Genomic DNA, 23,220 nt, shown 5'->3' with positions numbered 1-23,220 from the left:
TTCTTAATAGAGCATGAGACAAAAACAGCCAAACCACCCTTCCCTCTCCCAACTAGTGAAGGAATAGCTTTGGAACAATTATTTATATCCATTTATATTAATGGGGTCGATGGCCCAAGTTTCCTAACAACATAGGACATCATAGTTTTGAAGATATGTCTGACAATCTTCATTATTTGATTTCTCCCAAAATCCCGCAATATTCCAGGAAAGGAAATGAAGACCATGCCCACACTCAACATTAACCTTTACTCTATTTGAAGTATGTGCGTATGTGACAAATAAAGGAGGGGTATTAACAATTCCCTGGAGAGCGGTTACCTTTGCTTTGTTAGTCTGGTTCAGGCATCAGTGGTTTTCTGTGAACTTCGATAGTGGCTCAAATCTGTTGAGGCGGGCAAAATGTACTAAAGGTGGCTGATTTTGCTGGGCTCTATATATTCGATTTGCCTGTCTATGAAAGGTGTGGCTGAGTGGAGCAGGATGAAAAAAATCTTAAAGGTCTCGCCTTTATTTTAAAAGAATTTAGAAATACAGAGTTCAGTCGGGTAAGAAAAAAACCTGGGCTTTTTCACCTCCCTTCCTCAAACCTTTGGCCGCAGCCGTGTAAGGTCTGAATAATTTCTTTGTCCTCCTTTTCCCAGTTATGGAGTACTTTAAGTATGTCTTTTCTTGTGAATGTAACTGGCACTCCTCATAGTGCCTCTTCTTTGGATGCTAATACAAAATAATGGGGTAATCTAAAACGTCCGTAGGACCTGGGTACTATTCGGTACAGACAACAAGATTGTCCCAATGGCTAAGCTAGCTAGGTTGTTGACATTTCGATCCAAAGAGATGAAGTCAATCATAACATTTTGCGTGACCTTTAATCAGGACAAAAGGAGTGGGGCAACCAAATTATAGACTACAGTTCCCAGAGTTTAGCGGGTAGGATAGTCCTAAAACAAAGGCACATGGCTCCTCATCTTTGGGGAAGGTGTTTACTGTCTTCCAAAAAGCATTTAGATGATCCACAAATGTGCCATCAAAAAGTAGAAGTCCCTTCCAAAAGAATACGATCAGGACAAGAATTTATACTAAATTAATCCATTCAGGGTGGGAGAGCCCTTCGTTAAAGAAATTCTTGAACGAGCGCTCTTGATATAGAGTATCACTGTCTCCCTCTCGGCCGCACAACCATCTTTGGATGGTTTCTCAAACTTTGTGTTGTTCTTCTAGGTGTTCATGACTGATTTTTGACTAGCTTTCCTGATAGAGAAAAAGGCTTGAGCCTCAGTGTGTAGCCACTCTTTAGCGTAGATGTGTTCTGTTATGCACTCCAACTGGAGAATGTGACAGTTAGGGTAGAAAGTTGAAATCTTTGTCTGGCAGATAGGTAGATATTAAGTGCACAAGTGCTATACAAAAACACACCCATTTCACGTTTACTGCTATTTTTTAAGGAAATTGATTGAATAAATTTGATTAATTTCTGGTATAAACCACTCTTGATGGTTGTATATGGTTGCCGAGGAAGTTGAGGCTTACACCACCCCCATGGGGACCACTGTTCTTCTTATTCACTTTCCATCAGTTGGAAGCTGAAAGGAGTGGGAGATGGGACACTGATGCCTCGGATGTCAGTGTTTGTTTAGGTTAAAAAGTGTAGGAGTCGCCTTTGTTGGAAGTGATTTAATGTTCATGTATGTCGAACACTGCTCAAACTGTGTCACAGCAAGCATGGAGCTGCAAATACACATGGGTGAAATAGAAATGTGTGAGCATAGAGGCAGTGATAAGCACAAGTAGGGACATACCACCTTTTAAAGTGGTTCAGTATAATCTAGTTTAACTACATTGAGTATAGTAAAGTGCCCAAAGGTGAAGGGTGCTACAAGGGGTGGTGCAGTCCTCAATCTATAGTGTATGCTATGGCGTTCAAAGGAGCAACAGGAAGCAGTCCTTATAAATGGGGAAATTATACAGCCAACCAAAGTATGTGCAAATTCTACACAAGTAGCAGAGGGGTAGCTGGTATTTAGCTAGCCTTAACATATCCTCAAAAGAAATAACATTATTGCATGGCACATATAAAATAGTTCCTCAGCTATCAGTTGGTGTGAGACTGAGCTGTAATACAAATGTATACTTTAACAAGCGATTTTTCTCCCATAATTGAGGCTGTTTCTGGAAGCAGACTCTGTTGTAGGTTCCGTTGTGTTGAACAGGTGGGAATGTGGTGGCTTGGCTTTAACAGGCTCTCTTTTCTGACAGGTATTCGAGCACATCCGCCTACCCCTGATCAGCCCCTACTACATCCATGATGTCATTGAGTCGCAGAGCGTGGTGCAGGCGTCGCTGCAGTGCCAGCGGCTCATCTCTGAGGCCAAGGACTTTCTGCTGCTCCCTGACCGGCGTAGTGAGCTCTTTGGGCCCCGGACCAGGCCACGCAGGTCCACAGGTAACCATCTGTCCCCTCTGCCTCTGCTCGGAGGATGCATATTCCTGTCGAGCTTCTTTTTCCAACCGCGGGCCACAGTATTGTACTAGAAGGGGTGCAGGGCCAAGAGTACCACAATAAAGGTTGTCTGAAAAGGCTGTAAATGCAGTGAACACATTGTATGAATCAGCAAATACCTTAGATATCTGAATTCACCAGGTGTAGTATGCATTATAGAAAGCAGACTGGGATGTCCACCTTGGGGCAGAAGTAGATCATAGCTCTTTGGCCTTTTCTTAATTCCCCTGCCGCAGAACCCAGAAAGCCACTTAGAAAAATGGAGAACAACACATTGTAAAAAATGTGAGTCTGTGGTGTCTCTGAACAGAGACATCTGTTGAAAACAACCGTTTTGTTGCTGATTTGGTGGAGAGTATTCTTGGCTTCTAGTGTACATTGCGGATAAGTTCATTTACCAGAAGCCTTTGGAAATCAGTTGCAAGCTCCTCTTGAGCAGCAGCGCTGGTATGGATGATGGAAGCCCCCACCTGGCTGTGAATGCAGATTGGAGAATCTGCTGTCATGCTGGGTGGGAGGGTGCACCCAAGAGACCTGGAGTGGTGGTACTACATGTGCTGTGCAGGAGATGGGTAAGTTCTTGGGCACTCAAAGGTTTGAGAGAAGAGATTAAGCACTGTGAATGCCCCCTTTAGGGCTGGCAGTACTGTTATGCAGGAAACAAGTAGCAACATTAAGGAGAGACAGAGGCTTGACGTACCAGTAGATAAAACCACCATTTACAAATGTACTAGGGTTCACCTTGCCCAGCCCTCTAACCAGAATTCGGGCATTGGCAAGGACGTATGTCCTTGCTTTTGTAGTGCGGGTTGATTAAGCATGTGAACTAACATACATCATACGCATACTCACTTGCACTGGTTCCTCCCCTGCTAGATCTTGAAAGTATTCAAAATGATTTCCATTCATGACTTTTCACTCTCAGGCCAGAGCTGCCATGAGCTACCTCCATTGAGCCAAGGTTAGCATTGTGCTAGGATGGCCAAGGTTATGCATCACCATCCCTATGCTAGCATTTTAAATATTGTGTGTATCATAAATACTAACAATAGAGCAAGAGTTAACACCATACTGCCAGACCCATTCCAGTGCCACTCGTTCCCCGAAATCGCTACGTATGGACCCGGGTGAACATCATGCCTCTACCAAATATGGGTGTTTAAAGTCTATCATGACAGGCATTATGCCGTTGCTGGGCAGCATCATATCTAGGATGTCTTCACTATCTGGAATTCCCATCATTATCCAATGTCCAATCTTTTACAATTGGTAGGCACTGTGCTACAGGTGCTCACTTATAAAATAAAATGCCACCATTACACAAGGGCATGTATTCCACAAGGTAGGCAATAGGAATCGTGCCATGCATGCCCAAAAGTTGAACAGAATTACCATCGTTGTAACGTGCCAAGATTGTACCTTGGTAGATATGGGTACAAAACTCATACTCCTCCTTTGCTGATAGATCTGGTAGTAAAATGTTATGGGCTGGTACTAAATGTTAGCATTGACTTTTTACCACCTCAGAGGATTGCGCATGTCTCCTTCATGTTTAATTTCCTGCTAGGGTGATCAGAATGCCTTCGAGGTAGGAATAAGTGCCAAGTGGGAGAACATCAGGCAGCCTGTGAGATGGGGCAGGCATCAGGGGTCTTTGAGAGGGGCAGACGGGAGTGCCTCTGTGAGAGTGGCCTGCCGAGCTGTTCTGTCACTCCTATCGCTGCTACTCTTCCTGCGCTCTCTGTGGACTCGTTTTGTTGACGAGTGGATAGGCACTCAAGGCACTAAGTTAAGGCTGCTGTTGGGATTGTACACTTTTTTTTTTTTTTTTTCTTTCCTCCTTTTGACCTGCTACAGTGTTAAGACAAGAGACCACTGTGTTCACCTTTTCAATGCAGCTGAAAGTTTTCCCCCTTCTCCTGTATGGCACACACGTATTTGGGTGTTTACTGACAAGGTGCCAGACTCCCTTTTTGTTCAGCTTACCTAACTGGGACATGGGTGCAGTGAAAATTGGGTTGAAAGGTATTGGGGCATGACTGTGTTTTAGGTTTAATTTATCATAAAATGTCTTCTACCCTGCCCTCACTTTTCACCTTGTCTCTGAGTGTCACGCCCCCTTGTCGTCCATTGTGAAGGTTTGGGGTAGGGGGGGTGGAGGGCCCTCCTGCAACTTCATGTCACCTCAGGTTTGCCATTTAGTCCAATAATTGCTTTGGCTAACAAGGCCCTGTTAGGGACAAAGTCACATGCATGTACACACTGTGCATCCCCAGGCACTAAGGCGGGAGAGTGTTTAGACTGGGGGGAGGGCACAGCATGCTTTTGAGTCGGTAAGTATGACCTTATGCCTTTCTTCCTACTTTGCCTGTTTCCCAGGAACCGCTGAGGTGATTGTGACCGTGGGGGGCGAGGATGATAAAGTGGTACTGCGGAGCGTTGAGAGCTTTGACCCCATTACCAGCCAGTGGCGTTCTCTCTCCTGCCTCTCCTTCGCCGTCAGCAAGCATGGGCTGGTGGTGTCAGGTACTTCATATTCCTTATTGTCATTGCAACCTCATAGTCTAGTTTCTCTCCTACCTTCCCCTTACTCCAACTAGACACGTATAAGCTTGCAATATTCCGCTAACTATCGCCTCTTAAATGATTGAGAACTCCTCCGCCAGAGGCATAACGCAGATTTTGAAATGACCACCATCCACAGTTCTGCATCATCACAACAGCCTTCAAATGTGGTGATTGCCAAAGCAGACTCTTTAAGACTTTGCTCTGCAGCTTTCATAGGGAAGTAAGCACACTTTTCTTTGTGGGGTAAACCGTAATACCTCACTGCACAGTAAAGTACTCCAAGAGCAATCGGAGACAATTGTTTTAACGGAGCTGCCCACACTAACACACCACTTGCTATTTCTTCCAGAACAGCAGGGCGACTTTTTTTTATTCATGAAATTAATATATGTTCATAGCATAGTGCCAGTAAGCAAGCTCTAACATGGTCTTACACTTTTCTCTAGGGTGTCCTTTTTTGTCTTTTTTTTTTTTCTTTTTTTTTTTCTTTCTGGTAACCCATGTGGCATCAAAATTCACCTTATTTTCCCACCTGCTTTCTGTTCTCCCTGTAACCATCCTTCTAGAGTTTACTTTTTGATATTTTTGCAAGTGTGAGGAACATCCTTTCCAGAATGGAGGCAAAAAGTGAGTGGCAGAGCTTTTCTTGTTCAGGAACCAACAGAAAGGCGGAGCAGTATAAAGGAGTAGGCTTCTACTTCACTATACGGAGTAGAGTATAGGTTAGTAGCAGACAATGCCCTCTAAATGCAGTTGAAGAGATTAGCTGGGCCTTGTGCAAGTTTACACTCTGATTTGTCTCATAAGGCTCCACTCTGTACCTTGCTGGAGGAGAGTTTCCTGATGGATCAGCCAGTCGAGAGATGTGGCGTTATGACCCCTGCTTCGACATCTGGCAGGAAATGGCACCCATGAATGTGGCACGCTCAGAACTAGGTAAGAGCTCTGCACCCACTCCTCATATTTTGTATGAAAATACCCCTAAGTATAACTATTTTCAGAACCCTTTTTAGAGGGCCATGGATCAAGGAGGAGTGACTGGTCCTAACCATGGTGGTTGAGGCCTTTTGAAGTGAAAGTAAAGTGTACTGGGGCTGACTTACTATGGGTCTGGAACAACTGGGCCAAGTACCTCTTCAACACTTGACTCTCAGTAGTAGTGTGGGTCAAGCCGTCCAAGGCTTCTCTGGGATGGTTGGGACAACTGAGGTAGATGAAAGGGATGAACAAAGGCTCTCCGTTCAAAATACGTTTTATAGCAGCAATAAATGATTGTCCAGTCCAATACTTGCTTCTATGAAAGAAAAAAGGTCCATACACTGGTGTTCATTAGGCAGGTCTCAGAGTCCCATTTCCATCTCTCTAATGGTAGTGTTCCCCACTTATGATCGCCTCACAGCACATGTCATGGAAGTTACTTGAGGTTCACAATGTCACACTGTGATACGTGCATCATACCCCGGGGCCCCAGCCCTACTCTTCGTGAATCTCTTTTCAGCCCCTTCTCTTTCCTAAGATGTGCACAGGCCCCTTTCCTATGACTTTTCTCAGAATGAGAGCACCCTTTGAAGTGTATCTAAGAGTCTAGCTCTTCTTTCCTCCAGTATGTCCCACTCAGCTCTCAGGAATGCAGCGGGGGGGGGGGAATAAGGGGGGTATCCTCTACCTCCTCATGCTCTTCTAGTCAGCCCTAGGTATCCCAAAACAAAACCCAGAGTCTTCCATGTATTGTACCATACACAGGCACACATACACCCAGCACCTGCATGTAACCACACACTCGCTGCACAGCACTACATACTAACTTGATGTAGGCCAAGGGTGAGAAGAGCACATGGCCTGTAGGCCTCACTCCACTGACAAAGCTAAAAAGGCCTGTTCACTACTACTGATCACTACACTGTATGCTGCCATCTCTGTGCTAGTGTCCTTAACCATGCGTTGTAAACGCAGATGTTTTCCACGCAAGTGTAACCACGCTTGCCGGAACAACGCATGGCCTCTTCTGTGCCTTAGCCACGCATGAGCTGACCTACGCACATGCATGGTTAAGGCACAGAGAAAGTCATGTGTTTGGGAGAGGACGTGGTGAGGTAAGTGGGGCAGGGGTGGGGGGGGTGGATTAAGGGATTAGGATTGAGGGAGTTGGGCGAGCAATTTCTTCCTTTTTGTATTTTTTTTTTTGTATTTTTTTTTTTTTTTTTATTGAGTGGGTTTTTGTGTGTGTTTTTATTAGGGTGGGGGTCGGTCTATTTCTTTTTTTTTCTTTTCTTTTTTTTCCCCTTTCTTTAAGGTGGGAATGGGGTCGTTTGGGTATTTTTATTATTTAGAGCTTAGGCGGGTGGGATAGTTTATTTGTAAAGGGGTAGGAGAAGGTTTAAGGAAGGTTGGGAGGAAGAAGGATCAGGAGAGGACCCAGTGAAGTAAGTGGGGTTGGTGGGTAGTTTTTAGCGGTGGGGTGGATTTAGGGTGGGGGGTGTTGGGGTACTTTAGTTTTTAGGGGCAGTGTAGGATTTTTTTTTTTTTTATGGCTCGGGGTGGGTGGAGGGTCGGCAGGGTACTTCAGTTTTTAGGGGTGGGGTACTTTAGTTTGGTCAGGGTCGTTTAGGTATTAGGGGTGGGGGTAGCTTCGCACATCAGGGCTGGTGGGGGGTTGCATGAAAGAACCACGCATGCCGTTACTAGGCATGCTTTTACAACTAAATTTGTTGTAGAGGCATGGGTGGAAACAACGCAGTTGTGGTTCCGACCGCGTTAAGGCATGCGAGGTTTCATCATGCGTGATTCCATCACACAACCTGCTAGTGTAACTTAACTCTCGGTAAAAGTAGTAGCCTTTTACCAGTTCGATGGCATCTGTTGCTGCAGATACACATGTTGTGCACAGTCCGCCATCTGGTGTTGGGTCGGAGTGTTACAAGTTGTTTTTCTTCGAAGAAGTCTTTCGAGTCACGAGACCGAGGGACTCCTCCTCTTTGCTTCCATTGCGCATGGGCGTCGGCTCCATCTTAGATTGTTTTTTTTCCGCCCTCTGGTTCGGACGTGTTCCTTTTCGCTCCGGGTTTCGGGACGGAAAGATAGTCAAAACTTCGAAAAACTATGTCGGTATTGTTTCGATCGGGATAGTTAGAATCGACACCGAATCGTGAAGAGCTCCGGTAGCCCTTCGGGGTAATTTCGATCCCCCGTTGGGGCCTGGTCGGCCCGACCGACCGCGTGTAACATAGACACCGATGGAACGGACCCCGTTCCGATCCTGTCCTAAATGCCACAATAAATATCCATATACGGACCAACATTTGGTCTGTAACTTGTGCCTGTCACCCGAGCACAAAGAAGAAACTTGTGAGGCCTGTTGTGCGTTCCGGTCCCGAAAAACGCTCCGTGACCGTCGAGCCAGAAGATTACAGATGGCGTCCACGCCGACAGAACACCGAGAGTTCGAGGAACAAGGAGAAGAGGAGGAAGCCTTCTCCATCCATGAATCGGACTCGGATAAATTCGACGTCGATGAAACTGTGAGTAAGACGTCGAAAAGCACACAGCACAAGAAAACAGACAAGGCCCAGGGGACGCCACTGCCAACTGGCCATGGCTCAACCCATAAAGGTGACCGTCCATCGGCACCGAAAAAGGCCGAACTGGTGCCCAGAACGTCCGACTCGGGTCGAGACACAGGCACGAAACATTCTCGGGACCGAGAAAGTGTTGCCGAAAAAGATCGACACTGAGAAAGCGGAGCCGGCGCTGCTCGACGCAGAGACAGCGGCACCGAGGATGATCGACGCCGAGAAGGCTCGACTCCGAAAAAGAAGAGATTCGCCTCGGAGCCGAAAACAAAAAAAGACACAGTTTCGGTGCCAAAACAACCAGCAACCGAACCCACTACCGGCTCATATTCAGAGGAACAATCATTGTCCTCTCAAATGCGTAAACACAGGTTTGAAGAGGAGTTACAGACTACTGATGTAGACCATACACAAAAGAGGATTTTCATCCAGAGTGGAACAGGGAAGATTAGCACTCTTCCACCAATCAGGAGAAAAAGGAGACTAGAGTTCCAAACTGAACAACTAACACCACAAGCAAAGGTGGCAAAGAAAGCAACTCCGCCACCCTCTCCACCTGTAACTCAGATATCACCGGCACAAACTCCGTCACATTCACCGGCTCACACCACCATGAGCCAAGATGACCAAGATGCTTGGGACCTATACGACGCCCCAGTGTCAGACAATAGTCCAGAGTCCTACCCTACCAAGCCCTCACCACCTGAGGACAGCACAGCGTATGCGCAGGTGGTAGCTAGGGCAGCAGAATTCCACAACGTGTCGTTACACACAGAACCTGTCGAGGATGACTTCCTTTTTAACACCCTCTCCTCCACCCATAGCAACTACCAAAGCCTGCCTATGCTTCCAGGAATGCTAAGGCACGCGAAGCAAATCTTCAAAGACCCTGTCAAGAGTAGAGCGATCACTCCGAGGGTAGAGAAAAAATATAAAGCACCTCCCACAGACCCTGCTTTTATCACCTCTCAACTGCCCCCAGACTCAGTCGTGGTAGGAGCAGCTCGCAAAAGAGCCAATTCACACACATCGGGCGATGCACCACCCCCGGATAAGGAAAGCCGAAAATTTGACGCAGCTGGGAAAAGAGTCGCTGTACAAGCTGCAAGCCAGTGGCGCATCGCAAACTCTCAGGCGCTCCTAGCGCGTTATGACAGAGCCCATTGGGACGAGATGCAGCATCTCATCGAGCATCTACCCAAAGAATTTCAAAAGCGGGCAAAACAGGTGGTTGAGGAGGGACAAAACATCTCCAATAACCAAATACGCTCCTCTATGGATGCAGCGGACACAGCTGCAAGGACAATAAACACTGCAGTAACCATCAGAAGGCACGCATGGTTACGCACGTCTGGCTTTAAACCAGAAATACAGCAAGCAGTACTCAATATGCCGTTCAACGAACAACAATTGTTCGGACCAGAGGTTGACACGGCGATTGAGAAGCTGAAAAAGGACACTGACACAGCCAAGGCCATGGGCGCGCTCTACTCCCCGCAAAGCAGAGGCACTTTCGGCACCTTCCGTGAAAACAACCTTCAGAGGGGGGTTTCGGGGTCAGGCCACACAAGCCAGCACCTCACAATCAACACCGTCTACCTACCAGGAACAGTACCAAAGGGGAGGTTTTCGGGGCCAGTACAGAGGGGGACAATTCCCGAGAAACCGGGGAAAATTTCAAAACCCCAACAACCAAACAGTGACTTACAAGTCAGTCAACCCCTCCACATAACACCAGTGGGGGGAAGACTAAGTCAGTTTTATCAATCGTGGGTGGATATAACAACAGACACTTGGGTCTTAGCAATTATCCAACATGGTTATTGCATAGAATTTCTACAGATCCCTCCAAGTATCCCACCAAAAACACAAAAAATGTCAAAACAGCATTTAGACCTCCTAGAAATAGAAGTTCAAGCACTACTGCAAAAAGAAGCAATAGAACTGGTACCATGTACAGAAATAAACACAGGAGTCTATTCACTGTACTTTCTAATACCCAAAAAGGACAAAACACTGAGGCCAATCTTAGATCTCAGAATACTAAACACCTACATCAAATCAGACCACTTTCACATGGTCACGCTACAGGAGGTGTTACCACTGCTAAAGCAACAAGATTACATGACAACCTTAGATCTCAAAGACGCGTATTTCCACATACCGATACACCCTTCGCACAGGAAATACCTAAGGTTTGTATTCAAGGGAATACACTATCAATTCAAAGTCTTACCGTTCGGTATAACAACCGCACCAAGAGTATTTACCAAATGCCTAGCAGTAGTAGCCGCACACATCAGAAGGCAGCAAATACACGTATTCCCGTATCTAGACGATTGGCTAATCAAGACCAACTTGCTAACAAAGTGTTCACAACACACAGAGTATGTCATACAAACCCTCTACAAACTCGGGTTCTCCCTCAACTACAAAAAATCACACATTGTGCCGTGCAAAATACAGCACTAGTTAGGAGCGGTAATCAACACAACAAAAGGATTAGCCACTCCGAGTCCACAAAGGGTTCAAATTTTTCACAAGGTCATACAGGCCATGTATCCAACACTAAAAATACAGGCAAAAGTGGTTTTAAAACTCCTAGGCATGATGTCCTCATGCATAGCCATTGTCCCAAACGCAAGACTGCACATGAGGCCCTTACAACAGTGCCTAGCATCACAATGGTCACATGCACAGGGTCACCTTCTAGATCTGGTGTTGATAGACCGCCAAACCTACATCTCGCTTCTATGGTGGAACAGTACAAATGTAAACAAAGGGCGGCCGTTCCAAGACCCAGTGCCACAATACGTAATAACAACAGATGCTTCCATGACAGGGTGGGGAGCACACCTCGATCACCACAGCATCCAAGGACAATGGGACGTACATCAAACAAAACTGCATATAAATCACTTCGAATTACTAGCAGTATTCCTGGCGCTAAAAGCATTTCAACCCATCATAACCCACAAATACGTTCTTGTCAAAACGGACAACATGACAACAATGTATTACCTAAACAAGCAAGGGGGAACACACTCGACACAGCTATGTCTCCTAGCACAAAAGATATGGCAATTCACAACCACATTCGCCTAATAGCACAGTTTATTCCAGGGATCCAAAATCAACTAGCAGACAATCTCTCTCGAGATCACCAACAGGTCCACGAATGGGAGATTCACCCCCAAATCCTAAACACTTACTTCAAACTTTGGGGTACACCGCAAATAGACCTATTTGCAACAAAAGAGAACGCAAAATGCCAAAACTTCGCATCCAGGTACCCACACAGACAGTCTCAAGGCAATGCCCTAGGGATGAACTGGTCAGGGAAATTTGCATACGCTTTTCCCCCTCTCCCTCTCCTTCCATATCTAGTAAACAAATTGAGTCAAAACAAACTCAAACTCATATTAATAGCACCAACATGGGCAAGACAACCTTGGTACACAACACTACTAGACCTGTCAGTAGTACCACACGTCAAGTTACCCAACAGGCCAGATCTGTTAACACAACACAAACAGCAGATCAGGCATCCAAACCCAGCATCGCTCAATCTAGCAATCTGGCTCCTGAAATCCTAGAATTCGGACATTTAAACCTCACTCAAGAATGTATGGAAGTCATAAAACAAGCTAGAAGACCATCCACTAGACACTGCTATGCAAGCAAATGGAAAAGGTTTGTTTGCTACTGCCATAATAATCAAGTTCATCCATTACACGCATCCCCAAAAGATGTAGTGGGATACTTACTGCACTTACAAAAGTCAAATCTAGCCTTCTCTTCCATTAAAATACACCTTGCAGCAATATCTGCATACCTGCAGATTACCCATTCAACTTCACTGTTTAGGATACCCGTCATTAAAGCATTTATGGAGGGCCTAAGAAGAATAATACCACCAAGAACACCACCTGTTCCTTCATGGAACCTTAACATCGTCTTGACAAGACTCATGGGACCACCTTTTGAACCCATGCATTCTTGCGAAATACAATTCTTAACCTGGAAAGTTGCATTTCTCATTGCCATCACATCTCTAAGAAGAGTAAGTGAAATTCAGGCGTTTACAATACAAGAACCTTTTATCCAAATACACAAAAATAAGGTTGTACTAAGAACCAATCCTAAATTCCTACCAAAGGTTATTTCACCGTTCCACTTAAATCAAATGGTAAAGTTACCAGTGTTCTTCCCACAGCCAGACTCAGTAGCTGAAAGGGCACTACATACATTAGATGTCAAAAGAGCACTAATGTACTACATCGACCGAACAAAGGAGGTTAGGAAAACAAAACAACTGTTTATTGCATTTCAAAAACCTCATACAGGAAACCCAATATCAAAACAAGGTATAGCCAGATGGATAGTTAAGTGCATCCAAACCTGCTATCTTAAAGCAAAGAGACAACTGCCCATTACACCAAGGGCACACTCAACCAGAAAAAAAGGCGCTACCATGGCATTCCTAGGAAATATTCCAATGCACGAAATATGTAAGGCAGCCACATGGTCTACGCCTCACACATTTACTAAACACTACTGTGTAGACGTGCTATCCGCACAACAAGCCACAGTAGGTCAAGCCGTACTGAGAACTTTATTTCAGACTACTTCCACTCCTACAGGCTGAGCCACCGCTTTTGGGGAGATAACTGCTTACTAGTCTATGCACAACATGTGTATCTGCAGCAACAGATGCCATCGAACTGAAAATGTCACTTACCCAGTGTACATCTGTTTGTGGCATTGGTCGCTGCAGATTCACATGTGCCCACCCGCCTCCCCGGGAGCCTGTAGCTGTTGGAAGTTTTCTTCAACATTTGTACATTCGTATATATATATATTACTTAACCTTAATTTGTACATACTTATTCATTCCAGTGCATGGGCACTATTACTAACACACACAACTCCTACCTCACCCTCTGCGGGGAAAACAATCTAAGATGGAGCCGACGCCCATGCGCAATGGAAGCAAAGAGGAGGAGTCCCTCGGTCTCATGACTCGAAAGACTTCTTCGAAGAAAAACAACTTGTAACACTCCGACCCAACACCAGATGGCAGACTGTGCACAACATGTGAATCTGCAGCGACCACTGCCACGAACAGATGTACACTGGGTAAGTGACATTTTCATTATCAGGGTAGTGATTTCGATGCCCCTCCCAACAAGACCCCAGTCTGAGACAGGCCCATGTCCTGGCATACATGCATGATCAGTGTTCACCCATGACAACACATCTGCACCAGGGATCCAGATATCTTTGCAGACTGTACATACAGGGCAGGAGTACACATCAGTCACCATGCAAGGGACTTTTTTCATTCCAACAACTATACAACTGCTCTTGAGGTCAATGTTTTTCTTTTACGATGTAGGAGGTATTACCGATCTGGGTGTGTTGAGGCTGTCGTTTTCAGTAATTCCCCCTCAGTCTGTTTCTCGTGCTAAGTATAGCCTTGTTTAGTTGCTTCCAAGACAGAGCGAGTACCTCATCAATCAAACACCAAAGCTGTACAGATAATGCTAGTGGGGAGGCAAATGAAGTGCGTCCTGTTTCTGGAATCCACTCTTATTAGAACTCCCATACTAGTGCTTAGTTGAGTGGTACACGCAAGCCTGGTGTCTGTCTTTGTTACACTTCATGGTTGGACAGTCTGTGGTGGTAATATTTTAACTTTGCGCCAAGAAACCTCTTTATATAAGTTTATGACCCAATATGGATTCTCTCTGTTGTGAGAAGTGAGGACCCTCCAGTGTCTACTTCAGTGTTTTTTTAGCTCTAACTTTAAGTTGAGATAGATGTTGAGATAACTGGGCTCCTTTTTAGGGTTGCGCCTACTAGCGCATGCGGTACCACATACGTCTCGCTTGCGAGACACTCTGTACCCAAAGAGGGCTTGGAGGCTGCCTGTTGCTTACCATTTTTCTGCATTTTGCCGCACTCATCTGTGCAGCCATAACGTCACTTCCGCCGCTTGCTGTGGAGCAGAGACCAAGCACAGTCATTCAATTTAATCGGTGCCCATCCGCTGCTCCAGAGGTGATTCGGGTACTATTTTTATTTCTTTATTTTTCTCAGCCATCTGAAAAGTCACTTCCTTAGCTTGTTTATTGCTGCAATCGCAAAGCCACCAAACCCCAGTTTGGTGCCAGGACCAGCTTTGTTCCAGTTCATGTCAAATTATGCATATCGTGCACAAGGTTGAATCGCAAACTTCTAAAAGTTGCAGGAGGCACCGTTCACATGGCCTCTGCCTTCTGATTCCATTAAGGAGAGAGATATCCACCACATTGGAGACAACATCGCTGCAAATGGCGAAGTACAGAGACCCCATCCCAAGACAGAGGAGGATCAAGAAATTTGATCAATATCACAAAATCCTAGTCAATTGTGGAAGTAGATCATAAGAGCTCAAGTGTCCCTGTTCTGCGGTCCACAACTTGGGTGCTAGACTGCACCTTCTCGTTGTGCTGTAAGGAACTAGATCATGGCTCAGATATGAAAAAACTATGAAAATGAGAGTACTTCTATAAGTAGTGTAGACGACCACTTCAATTTTGGGTCCGATTCCCGCTCTGAAAAAACTCATTATTTATAAAGCAAAGAAAAAAAATATAGCCATCCAGAAACATAAGCCTATCCTTTTTATTCGCTGATGACACCCTTCTGATTTCCAAGACCCCGAGTGGCTTCCAGAAGCTTATGACTTGTTTTGACGTGCTTCGTTTAGCCCGGGGCTTGGAAATCAATAAGTCAAAGGCAAAATTAATGTATTTCAGTCCTCAAATCTTTTAAAGGGTGCCTTAGCTTAGGTGGTGCTCCTCTGGGGGGCTGGATTATTTTGCATATTTAGGTGTAACATTTTCGACGGATATGTCTTGAAAGCCACACATCATCAAGGCTACTCTTAAACCTAGCTAGCTGGTGGGGGTAATCCTAAAAGAGCACTGTGGCTCTTATACTAAACCTATCGCCCTTGTCTTTCTGATATTGGGTAAAGGCCCTAGGCTTCTCCCTTCATGGGGCGGAACTCTGGGACTTTTCTAATATTAATAATTTGGTTGCGTCCAGTGCTTTAAATGGGCCGGTACTCTCCGGTACTGAGTACCGGCACTTTTTTATTTTGAGAGGGAGAGTACCGGCATATCTCGAAAAACGTAATACTTTTAATTGGAGAGTACCGACACTTCTCAGAAACAAGCAGGTACTCTATCACAGAGTACCTGCACTTCTATTTTTCCATTTAAAGCACTGGTTGCGTCTGAAAATACATTTGAGACCCATTATTCTTTTGCCCTCTAGCACTCCCTTTTACCCTTTATTCCAAGACTTGGATGTGAAAATAATTGAGGCTAAAGCCAAGTTGTGCCCCTCCTGTATTGGAGGAGAATGTGGACCACACCCAAACTCCCTCCTAGTGCAACTGCTTTGCAGGATGTTATTGCTGCAGACCGTTTCCACAAAATTCCTTGGTTACAGCGAATTAAAGAGCAGTTTTCTTCTCTCAAATTAACAGCACTTGGGGAAGCTCTTTGTTTTTGCCATTTTCCTTCCAAAGTCGTACTGAAGCAGAAGTACTGGGTCAGCGGAATGGCCACAGACTCCCAGAAAGCAGCCAGTACTATTAGATCTCAGGCGTTTCTTAACTTCAGGCTGTCCTATGTCCTTGAGCCTTATTTTATTGGGACTTCATCACAGCGCAACTGGACAGGAAATTATACTTCGTTTAGAGTGGGAGTTTTGCCACTAAATAACTTTACCTCCAAATGGTCCGCCCTATTACCTTCTATTTGTCCTGTGTGTGATCATCTGGCGGAAGCAGTTCCTCGTGTTGTTTGTATGTCCGGTTCATAAGCCCACCCCCGTTCTTTTTGGCTCGCGCCTGTATGTAACCAGCTCGGTACACGCAGTCATTCCATCGCTTTGTGTGTTCTTGGATCTGCCCGCAGTACTTTATTTGCCTGTGTGGTTGCCCAGTTTGTAGGGCATATGTGGCTAAGAAGGAAGAATCTTCTTTCCCAGCAGAATTAGAATGGTTTTTATTTGATCTGTCAGCTCTGCTGCGCTGCCTATCTATCATCTCAAGGACATGGCCATGTACTGAATCTGTTTTATGATTTTATTGTTATATATGATCTTGTCAGATTTTATCTATTTTATGTATGCATATGTGCTTTTTATGGCCCTCGTTGCTGAAATAAAGTACATTTTAGTTGAATAACGATATGCATATTCGTACCTGGACCAGCTGTTTGAAAAACACTGAATGCAGCATTAACGTTTGTACTCGTTAGCCTTCCTTAATTTTGTTTGCAGTGAATTAAATGAATCCACTCTGTAAAACACTAGTGCATGACATTCCTGTACTGTGGCCATCGAACACAGTTGACACATGACAATTTCACAAGAATCACGTTTCTGTTATAGCACACTCGATAAACAATCACCTGGCACAAGGTGGTGTTAACACCCGATTTAATGGGACTGATTGTATCAGCCTTAGAGCACTGAACGACAGTCAGCAGTGCATTGATTCACACCTATTGCGCCTTGTTACACGCAGGTCACGGCAGTAGGCTGCCCTGGAATCTGTGCAGTTTCTAAGAGAACTGAGCGTTTGTTCCATAACACACTGTAATCTGGTCAAAGTTGTGCAGTCTCGCCACTTCATTATTTCAGTAACATGATTAAACGTCAACGAATGTCATTGGCCACAGTTGTATCCCCAGGGACAGGTCAAACATGCCCAAATGAGCGCAAGGGGGAGGGGCAGAAGAAAGTCCCCTCACCTTGTATTTGTTGCTGTTTGCTTTTCACACTTAGCCTCATTTCACGACTAGAAGGGTCTTGTTGCACCAACAATGGGGGATATGAGTGCACATCTGGAGAGCTCACGTCATGGGATGTTCTATACTTTGGTAAACTCCTCTGAAGCCACGAGCTTGCGCCAGAGCTGGAGAACAGAGTGTTTCGTGGGCTGCTTATCGTCTCACTAACATAAATATGCAGCCCCAGGGCTGACACTGTTACTTTCACTAGCGGCAATAATAAACAGAGCAAGGGAAAGTCTCGGGGAGGTTACTGCTCAGCTTTCTCAGACCTGTCTTCAAATGGAAACGCAGCTAGTTTGTTTACATTCCGTTACCTGCCCGTGATATCCTGGACAGAGAATAATATAATTAAACCCCTTCTGGGTGTGGCATAAGATTGGTTGGTGGAAAATGATGAAATGATCCTTGAGTTCAAAGCATGTGTTGGTGTAGATACACATGCTCTGCATACTTCCACCATCTAGTGTAGGGTCCGGATGTGTGCAAGTTGTTTTTCTTCAGAGAAGTCTTTCAAGTCACAAGGTAAGTGACTTCTTCTCTTGGAGATAATGAGCATTGGCATCAAGTCCGTTTTAAATTGTTTTCAGTACTCCGGTTCAAGACTCAGGCTCCCTTCAGTTCAGGGTTCACTACCACAATCTTTGATATTGTTTTCAATTGCGTCCCGTCGTGTATCGAATAAAAGAAAATCATCGCCCGTTAATCCGGCATGCTCCACTCGTGGTCTTTGGGCCATCGGTTTTGGCCAACGATGTACTGCTAATGGAACAAACTACATTTCGCTTCTGTCCCAGCTGCCATGCGCCATACCTTCGGACCGACCACCACCAGGTTTGCAACCTGTACCTGTCTCCTGATCATGATGAAGAGGACTGTGAGACATGTCAATCCTTTTGATCGAAGAATGCTTTGCAGGACCATCGGGTGCACCACAGAGAAATGCAGGGTAAAGATATTGAAAAGGCACCCAACATCTTCGTCCAACAAGATGCTGAGCAGGAGGAGGAAGCACTGCATGAGACCTTGGCAGCTGTGGAAGAGGCCTTTTCCATCCAGGACTCTTGCTCCAGCTCTGACCTAGAGATCAGTTTACAGATGCAAGACCTTCCTCTGGGACAGCGTACAGGCAGAACCCATAACCTTGTCCAACTGTTCAAGAGGCACTCTGTTCCAAACTACAGCTCACGGGCCACCACTGCCAAAAGGCCATGGTAGGCACTGACCATCCACTAAGGATGTCTCGTCTTCGGGCTCCCCACCAAAAGCAAAGCAGAAACCTCCCTCTTCTCCACCGAGCCGACCATCTGCCTTAACTGCTTGGGGCACCCTGGCCAACACCTAAGGTTTGTTTGCAAGATACAGATGGGCCCATTGGGATGAAATGGAGGAACTCCTCCAACAGCTCCCTGATAGAAGTACAAGAAAAGGGGTCATTAAATTGTCCAAGCAGGCAAATTAATATTATCAATTTCATCAGGTGTATCCTTGATTCAGCAGACACAGCTGCCAGGGGCATCAGTTCTAGTCTACTGTTGCGTAGACATTCTTGGCTACGCATATCTGGCTTTAAGCCAGAGTTGCAGTTCTGTTGAATGTTCCATTCGACAATCAAAATCTGTTTGGTCCCCAGTTGGACCAAACATTGGCAAAAATTAAAAACGACAAAGAGGTGGCTAAACCGATAGGGGCGCTTCAAACCCCGCACTCCTTGTGGCTCCTTTCAGCTTCCCACATGCAAACCAGGTGCCAAAACTACACCGTATGCAAGGGGATATTACAGAGGCACATGTTGAGGAAACAATTTTAGGGGTCATGTAAAAAGTGCCTCTGCTTGCACACCTTCCACCTCTGAGCATTGACTCCCCCCAACATGACCATTTAACACCTGCTGGGGATGACTACATTATTTCTTCCCCCACCCGGTCAACCATAACATCAGATCAGTGGGTGTTGGACAATATCCAACATGACTGTCTGGAGCTCATCACCACATCTCATACATCCCACCTTGCATACATAAACTCTCTCTAGAACATCAAAACCTGCTCAAACAAGAAGTACAGGCTCTGTTGCACAAAGGAGCCATAGAGCCTGTCTCTCTTCAACAAGGCTCAGGAGTATACTCCCTATACTTTCTAATACCCAAAAAAAGATGGATCACTATGGCCCATATTAGACCTCACACCCTTGAATCTTCACATCCTATCAGAACACTTCCAGCTGGTCACTCTTCAGGATGTCATTGCACTGTTACAACGGGTCGACTTTGTCAGCGCTAGATTTAAAGAATGCTTACTTTCATATCCTAATCCATCCAGCTCACTGCAAATACCTAAGATTCGTTATAGCAGAAAGGCATTACCAGTTCAGGGTGCTCCCATTTGGAGTCACTACCATCACCCTGTGTGTTTACTAAATACCTATCTGCACAGGTAGAACATTCATGTCTTCCCATATCTGGGTGGCTGACTCATCAAAGCCAGTACGCTTCTGTTGTGTCAACACACTCAGACCAGATTACAAATTCTCCATCAACTTGGGTTTACCATCAATATACCAAAGTCGCATCTTTAACCTTAACAGATTCATCCATATCTAGGGGCTATTCTCAGCACACAACTGGGATTAGCCCACCCAAACATAGCCAGGATTTAGAACATTCAAGTGCTGCTACAACAGTTTCACCCCACCGAACCCATAACCGTTGACGCAGTTATGAAAATGTTAGGCATGATGGCATCTTGCATTTCAATAGTGCCACATGCACAATTACATATGCACCAGCTGCAATGATGTCTGGCGTGTCAGTGGTCACAAGATCTTGTGTTGTTAAACACCTGTACACCTCTCTCTGCAATGGTGGAGCACACAAAACCTGTCAAAGGGTAAGCCATTTCTTGACCCTGTTCCGTAGATCATTCTCGAAGCGGACATGTCCCTCACAGGATGGAGTGCTCACTCTCCGGATCTCCCAGTTCAGGGTCTATGGGACAACAAATACTAGGGCCTTCACATCCATTAACTCAAGCTTCAAGCTGTTCACCTAGCTTTTAAAGTGTTTCTAACTCACCTTATAGGCAAGGTTGTCTTGGTCTGGACGTAGAACATGACAGCCATGTTTTATCTAGTGAAACTGGTGGGGGGGGCACTCCCTGCAATTATCTTGCCTATCTCAGACGATTTGGCATTGGGCAGTATGTCACATCCACCTGCTGGCAGAACTCCTTCCAGGGATAGACAACAACTTTTCCAACCTCCTCAGCAGGATTTGACAAAAAGTCCATGAGTGGGAACTTCACCCCCAAGTTCTCATCTCATAATTTTGCTAGTGGGGGGTTGCCACAGAAGGACCTATTTGCAACCACAGACACAGCAAAATACCCAAACTTCGCCTCTAGGTTCCCATACCTACTATCCAAGGGCAAAATTCTATGGATGAACTGGTCATGGATATTTGTATACGCTTTTACGCACGTCCCTCTTCGGTTTGTGGTTTAGCACACCTCACCCTCATTCAAGTAGGTCATAGCTGGGCTCATCAACCATGGTTCACTACTTTACTAAAGCTCTCCGTAGTTTCCCATGAGAGGCTTGCCCTTAACCCAGACCTTTCAACTCAGTCCCATGGGGAAATACGGCATTCAGATGCAAGAGATCTCAACCTTGTGATTTGGCTACTGAGGTCGTAGAATTAGATTACTTTAATCTCACAACTGAATGTATGACCATTTTCCAAGAAGCTCGTAGACCCACAACTAGAGTGTGTTACTCAGCTAAGTGGAAAAGATTTGTTTTATACTGCTGCAGTAAACCTACTGATCCATTATATGCAACTGTTCAAAACATTGCTATCTTCTTCTTTTTCAGACCTCTGGTCTAGCTTATACTTCAATACTTAGGCAGCCCCTGCACATCTACAAAACAGACAATACTTATCCTTGTTCAAGGTAACAATTATTAAGGCATTCATGGTAGTCCTTTGAACTAACCCAAAGTTCCTCCTGAAGGTGGTCTCCACTTTCCACCTTAATTATTCAGTTGAATTACCGCTTTTCTTTCCACAACCTGATTCAATTGCAGAAAGGGCCCTTCGTACACTAGAGATTAAAAGAGATTTAATGTGTTATATTGACAGAAATAAAGAGTTTCGTAAAACCAAACCAAATTTGTCGCTTTTTCGCCCCTTCACAAAGGAAAGGCCATATCTAAATCGGGCATTTCCAAATGGATAATTAAATGCATTCAGACATGTTATTCCAAAGCTAAAAAAAAAAAACACTTTGCCCACACCTCCTAGAGCACACTCTACACTACACGTAAGATAGGAGCTTCTATGGCTTTCCTGGGCAATATCCCAATAGCTAAAATTTGGAAAGCTGCTACATGGTCTGCACCACACACTTTCACTAAACATTATTGTGTGAATATGTTAGCACTCCAACAAGGAAATGTAGGTCGGGCATTGCTACAGACCCTTTTTCAAACAACTGCAACACCCACAGGTTAGCCACCGTTTTCTGGAGGGCACTGCTTTACAGTCTGAAGAGCATGTGTATCTACAGCCACATATGGCTCGAATAGTAAATGTTACTTACCCTGTAAGCATCTGCTTGTGGCATGTAGTGCTGTAGATTAACACGCACCCACCATCCTCCACGGACACCTGTGGCTGATGCAGTTCCTTCTTAGGATTTCTTTTGCATGGACATCTCTTTATTGATGCTTGCTCGCACTCCATTTTCACCCGCCTGCAGTAAAATAATGTAACAATGGAGTTGATGCCCTTGCACATTATCACCAAGAGGAGGAGTCACTTAACTTGTGACTCGAAAGACTTTTTGGAAAAAAGAAAAAAAAAACTTGCACACATCCGAACCCAACACTAGATGGTGGAAGTATGCAGACCATTTGAATCCACAACACTACATGCCATGAACAGATGCTTACAGGGCAAGTAACATTTTCCTTCTTATAGTATATCAATACACATAAACCAGTAAATAAATACAGATAAAGTAAGTGCCACATATGACCACATTTGGCTTCAGAGTGTCTTAAAAGTAATGACTACCTATGACGAAGTGCCCATTTCATGTCTGACGTTTAACTAGTAATGTCATTAACGTGTAATGCTGTGGTAATGTTTGGTTGATAATTTTAAGAACATTTAACATCGGCAGATTTACGTCAAATATACATACATGTGTGAAACCGCATACTAAGACTCCCAACATTGACAATTCAGTATAACAAGGTACAGAGTAGTACTACATGGTTGTCTGTCTGGATTCGGTCTTGACAACGCAAAGCACTCATGTTGTGATACCCTGTTTATTTCAACCACGTCAACTCCTCTCTGGAAGCCAGCCTCTTTCAGCTATTGAAATTTACTGGCAGTCTTTGGGATTGCATGACTTTTTTTCCCCATGATTACACACAAGACACTACTATAATATTTTAGGCAGCTCGTGTATTAAAGTTTGAAGTTGACAGCCCACATTTTAACTGGGCTTCTGCTCTTTAACGTGTTGGAAAAACTTGCTTGGTGTTTAGCAATGAGAGAAACATTTCGAGGTTTTTTTTTTATTTTTTGTAAAAAAAATTATTTTATTATTATAACGCTGCAGTGCTCTGCTGCATTGTTGCTTGCCCCCTCTCCTCCATTTAAAAAAAAAAAAAGAGAAAAAAAATGACAAAGCGAACTGGCTCTCACATATGTAAGAGCTTT

General features: G+C 44.8%; 1 protein-coding gene across 2 annotated transcripts in view; it reads left to right on the top strand.

Moving 5' to 3' along the window:
* LOC138299154 (kelch-like protein 20) overlaps positions 1–23,220 on the top strand; it is a 62,023-nt gene that overhangs the window by 21,919 nt on the left and 16,884 nt on the right. For both annotated transcript variants that reach the window (XM_069237224.1, XM_069237223.1), the window contains exons 3-5: positions 2,257–2,443; positions 4,880–5,026; positions 5,876–6,004. In XM_069237224.1, the coding sequence (XP_069093325.1) occupies positions 2,257–2,443; positions 4,880–5,026; positions 5,876–6,004 (463 nt within the window). The remainder of the gene's footprint in view (positions 1–2,256; positions 2,444–4,879; positions 5,027–5,875; positions 6,005–23,220) is intronic.

The sequence above is a fragment of the Pleurodeles waltl genome, chromosome 6, assembly GCF_031143425.1.
Source record: "Pleurodeles waltl isolate 20211129_DDA chromosome 6, aPleWal1.hap1.20221129, whole genome shotgun sequence".
NCBI lineage: Eukaryota > Metazoa > Chordata > Amphibia > Caudata > Salamandridae > Pleurodeles > Pleurodeles waltl.
Note: the sequence above shows the minus strand (reverse complement) of the source record. Positions and strands in the feature narration are given on the sequence as shown.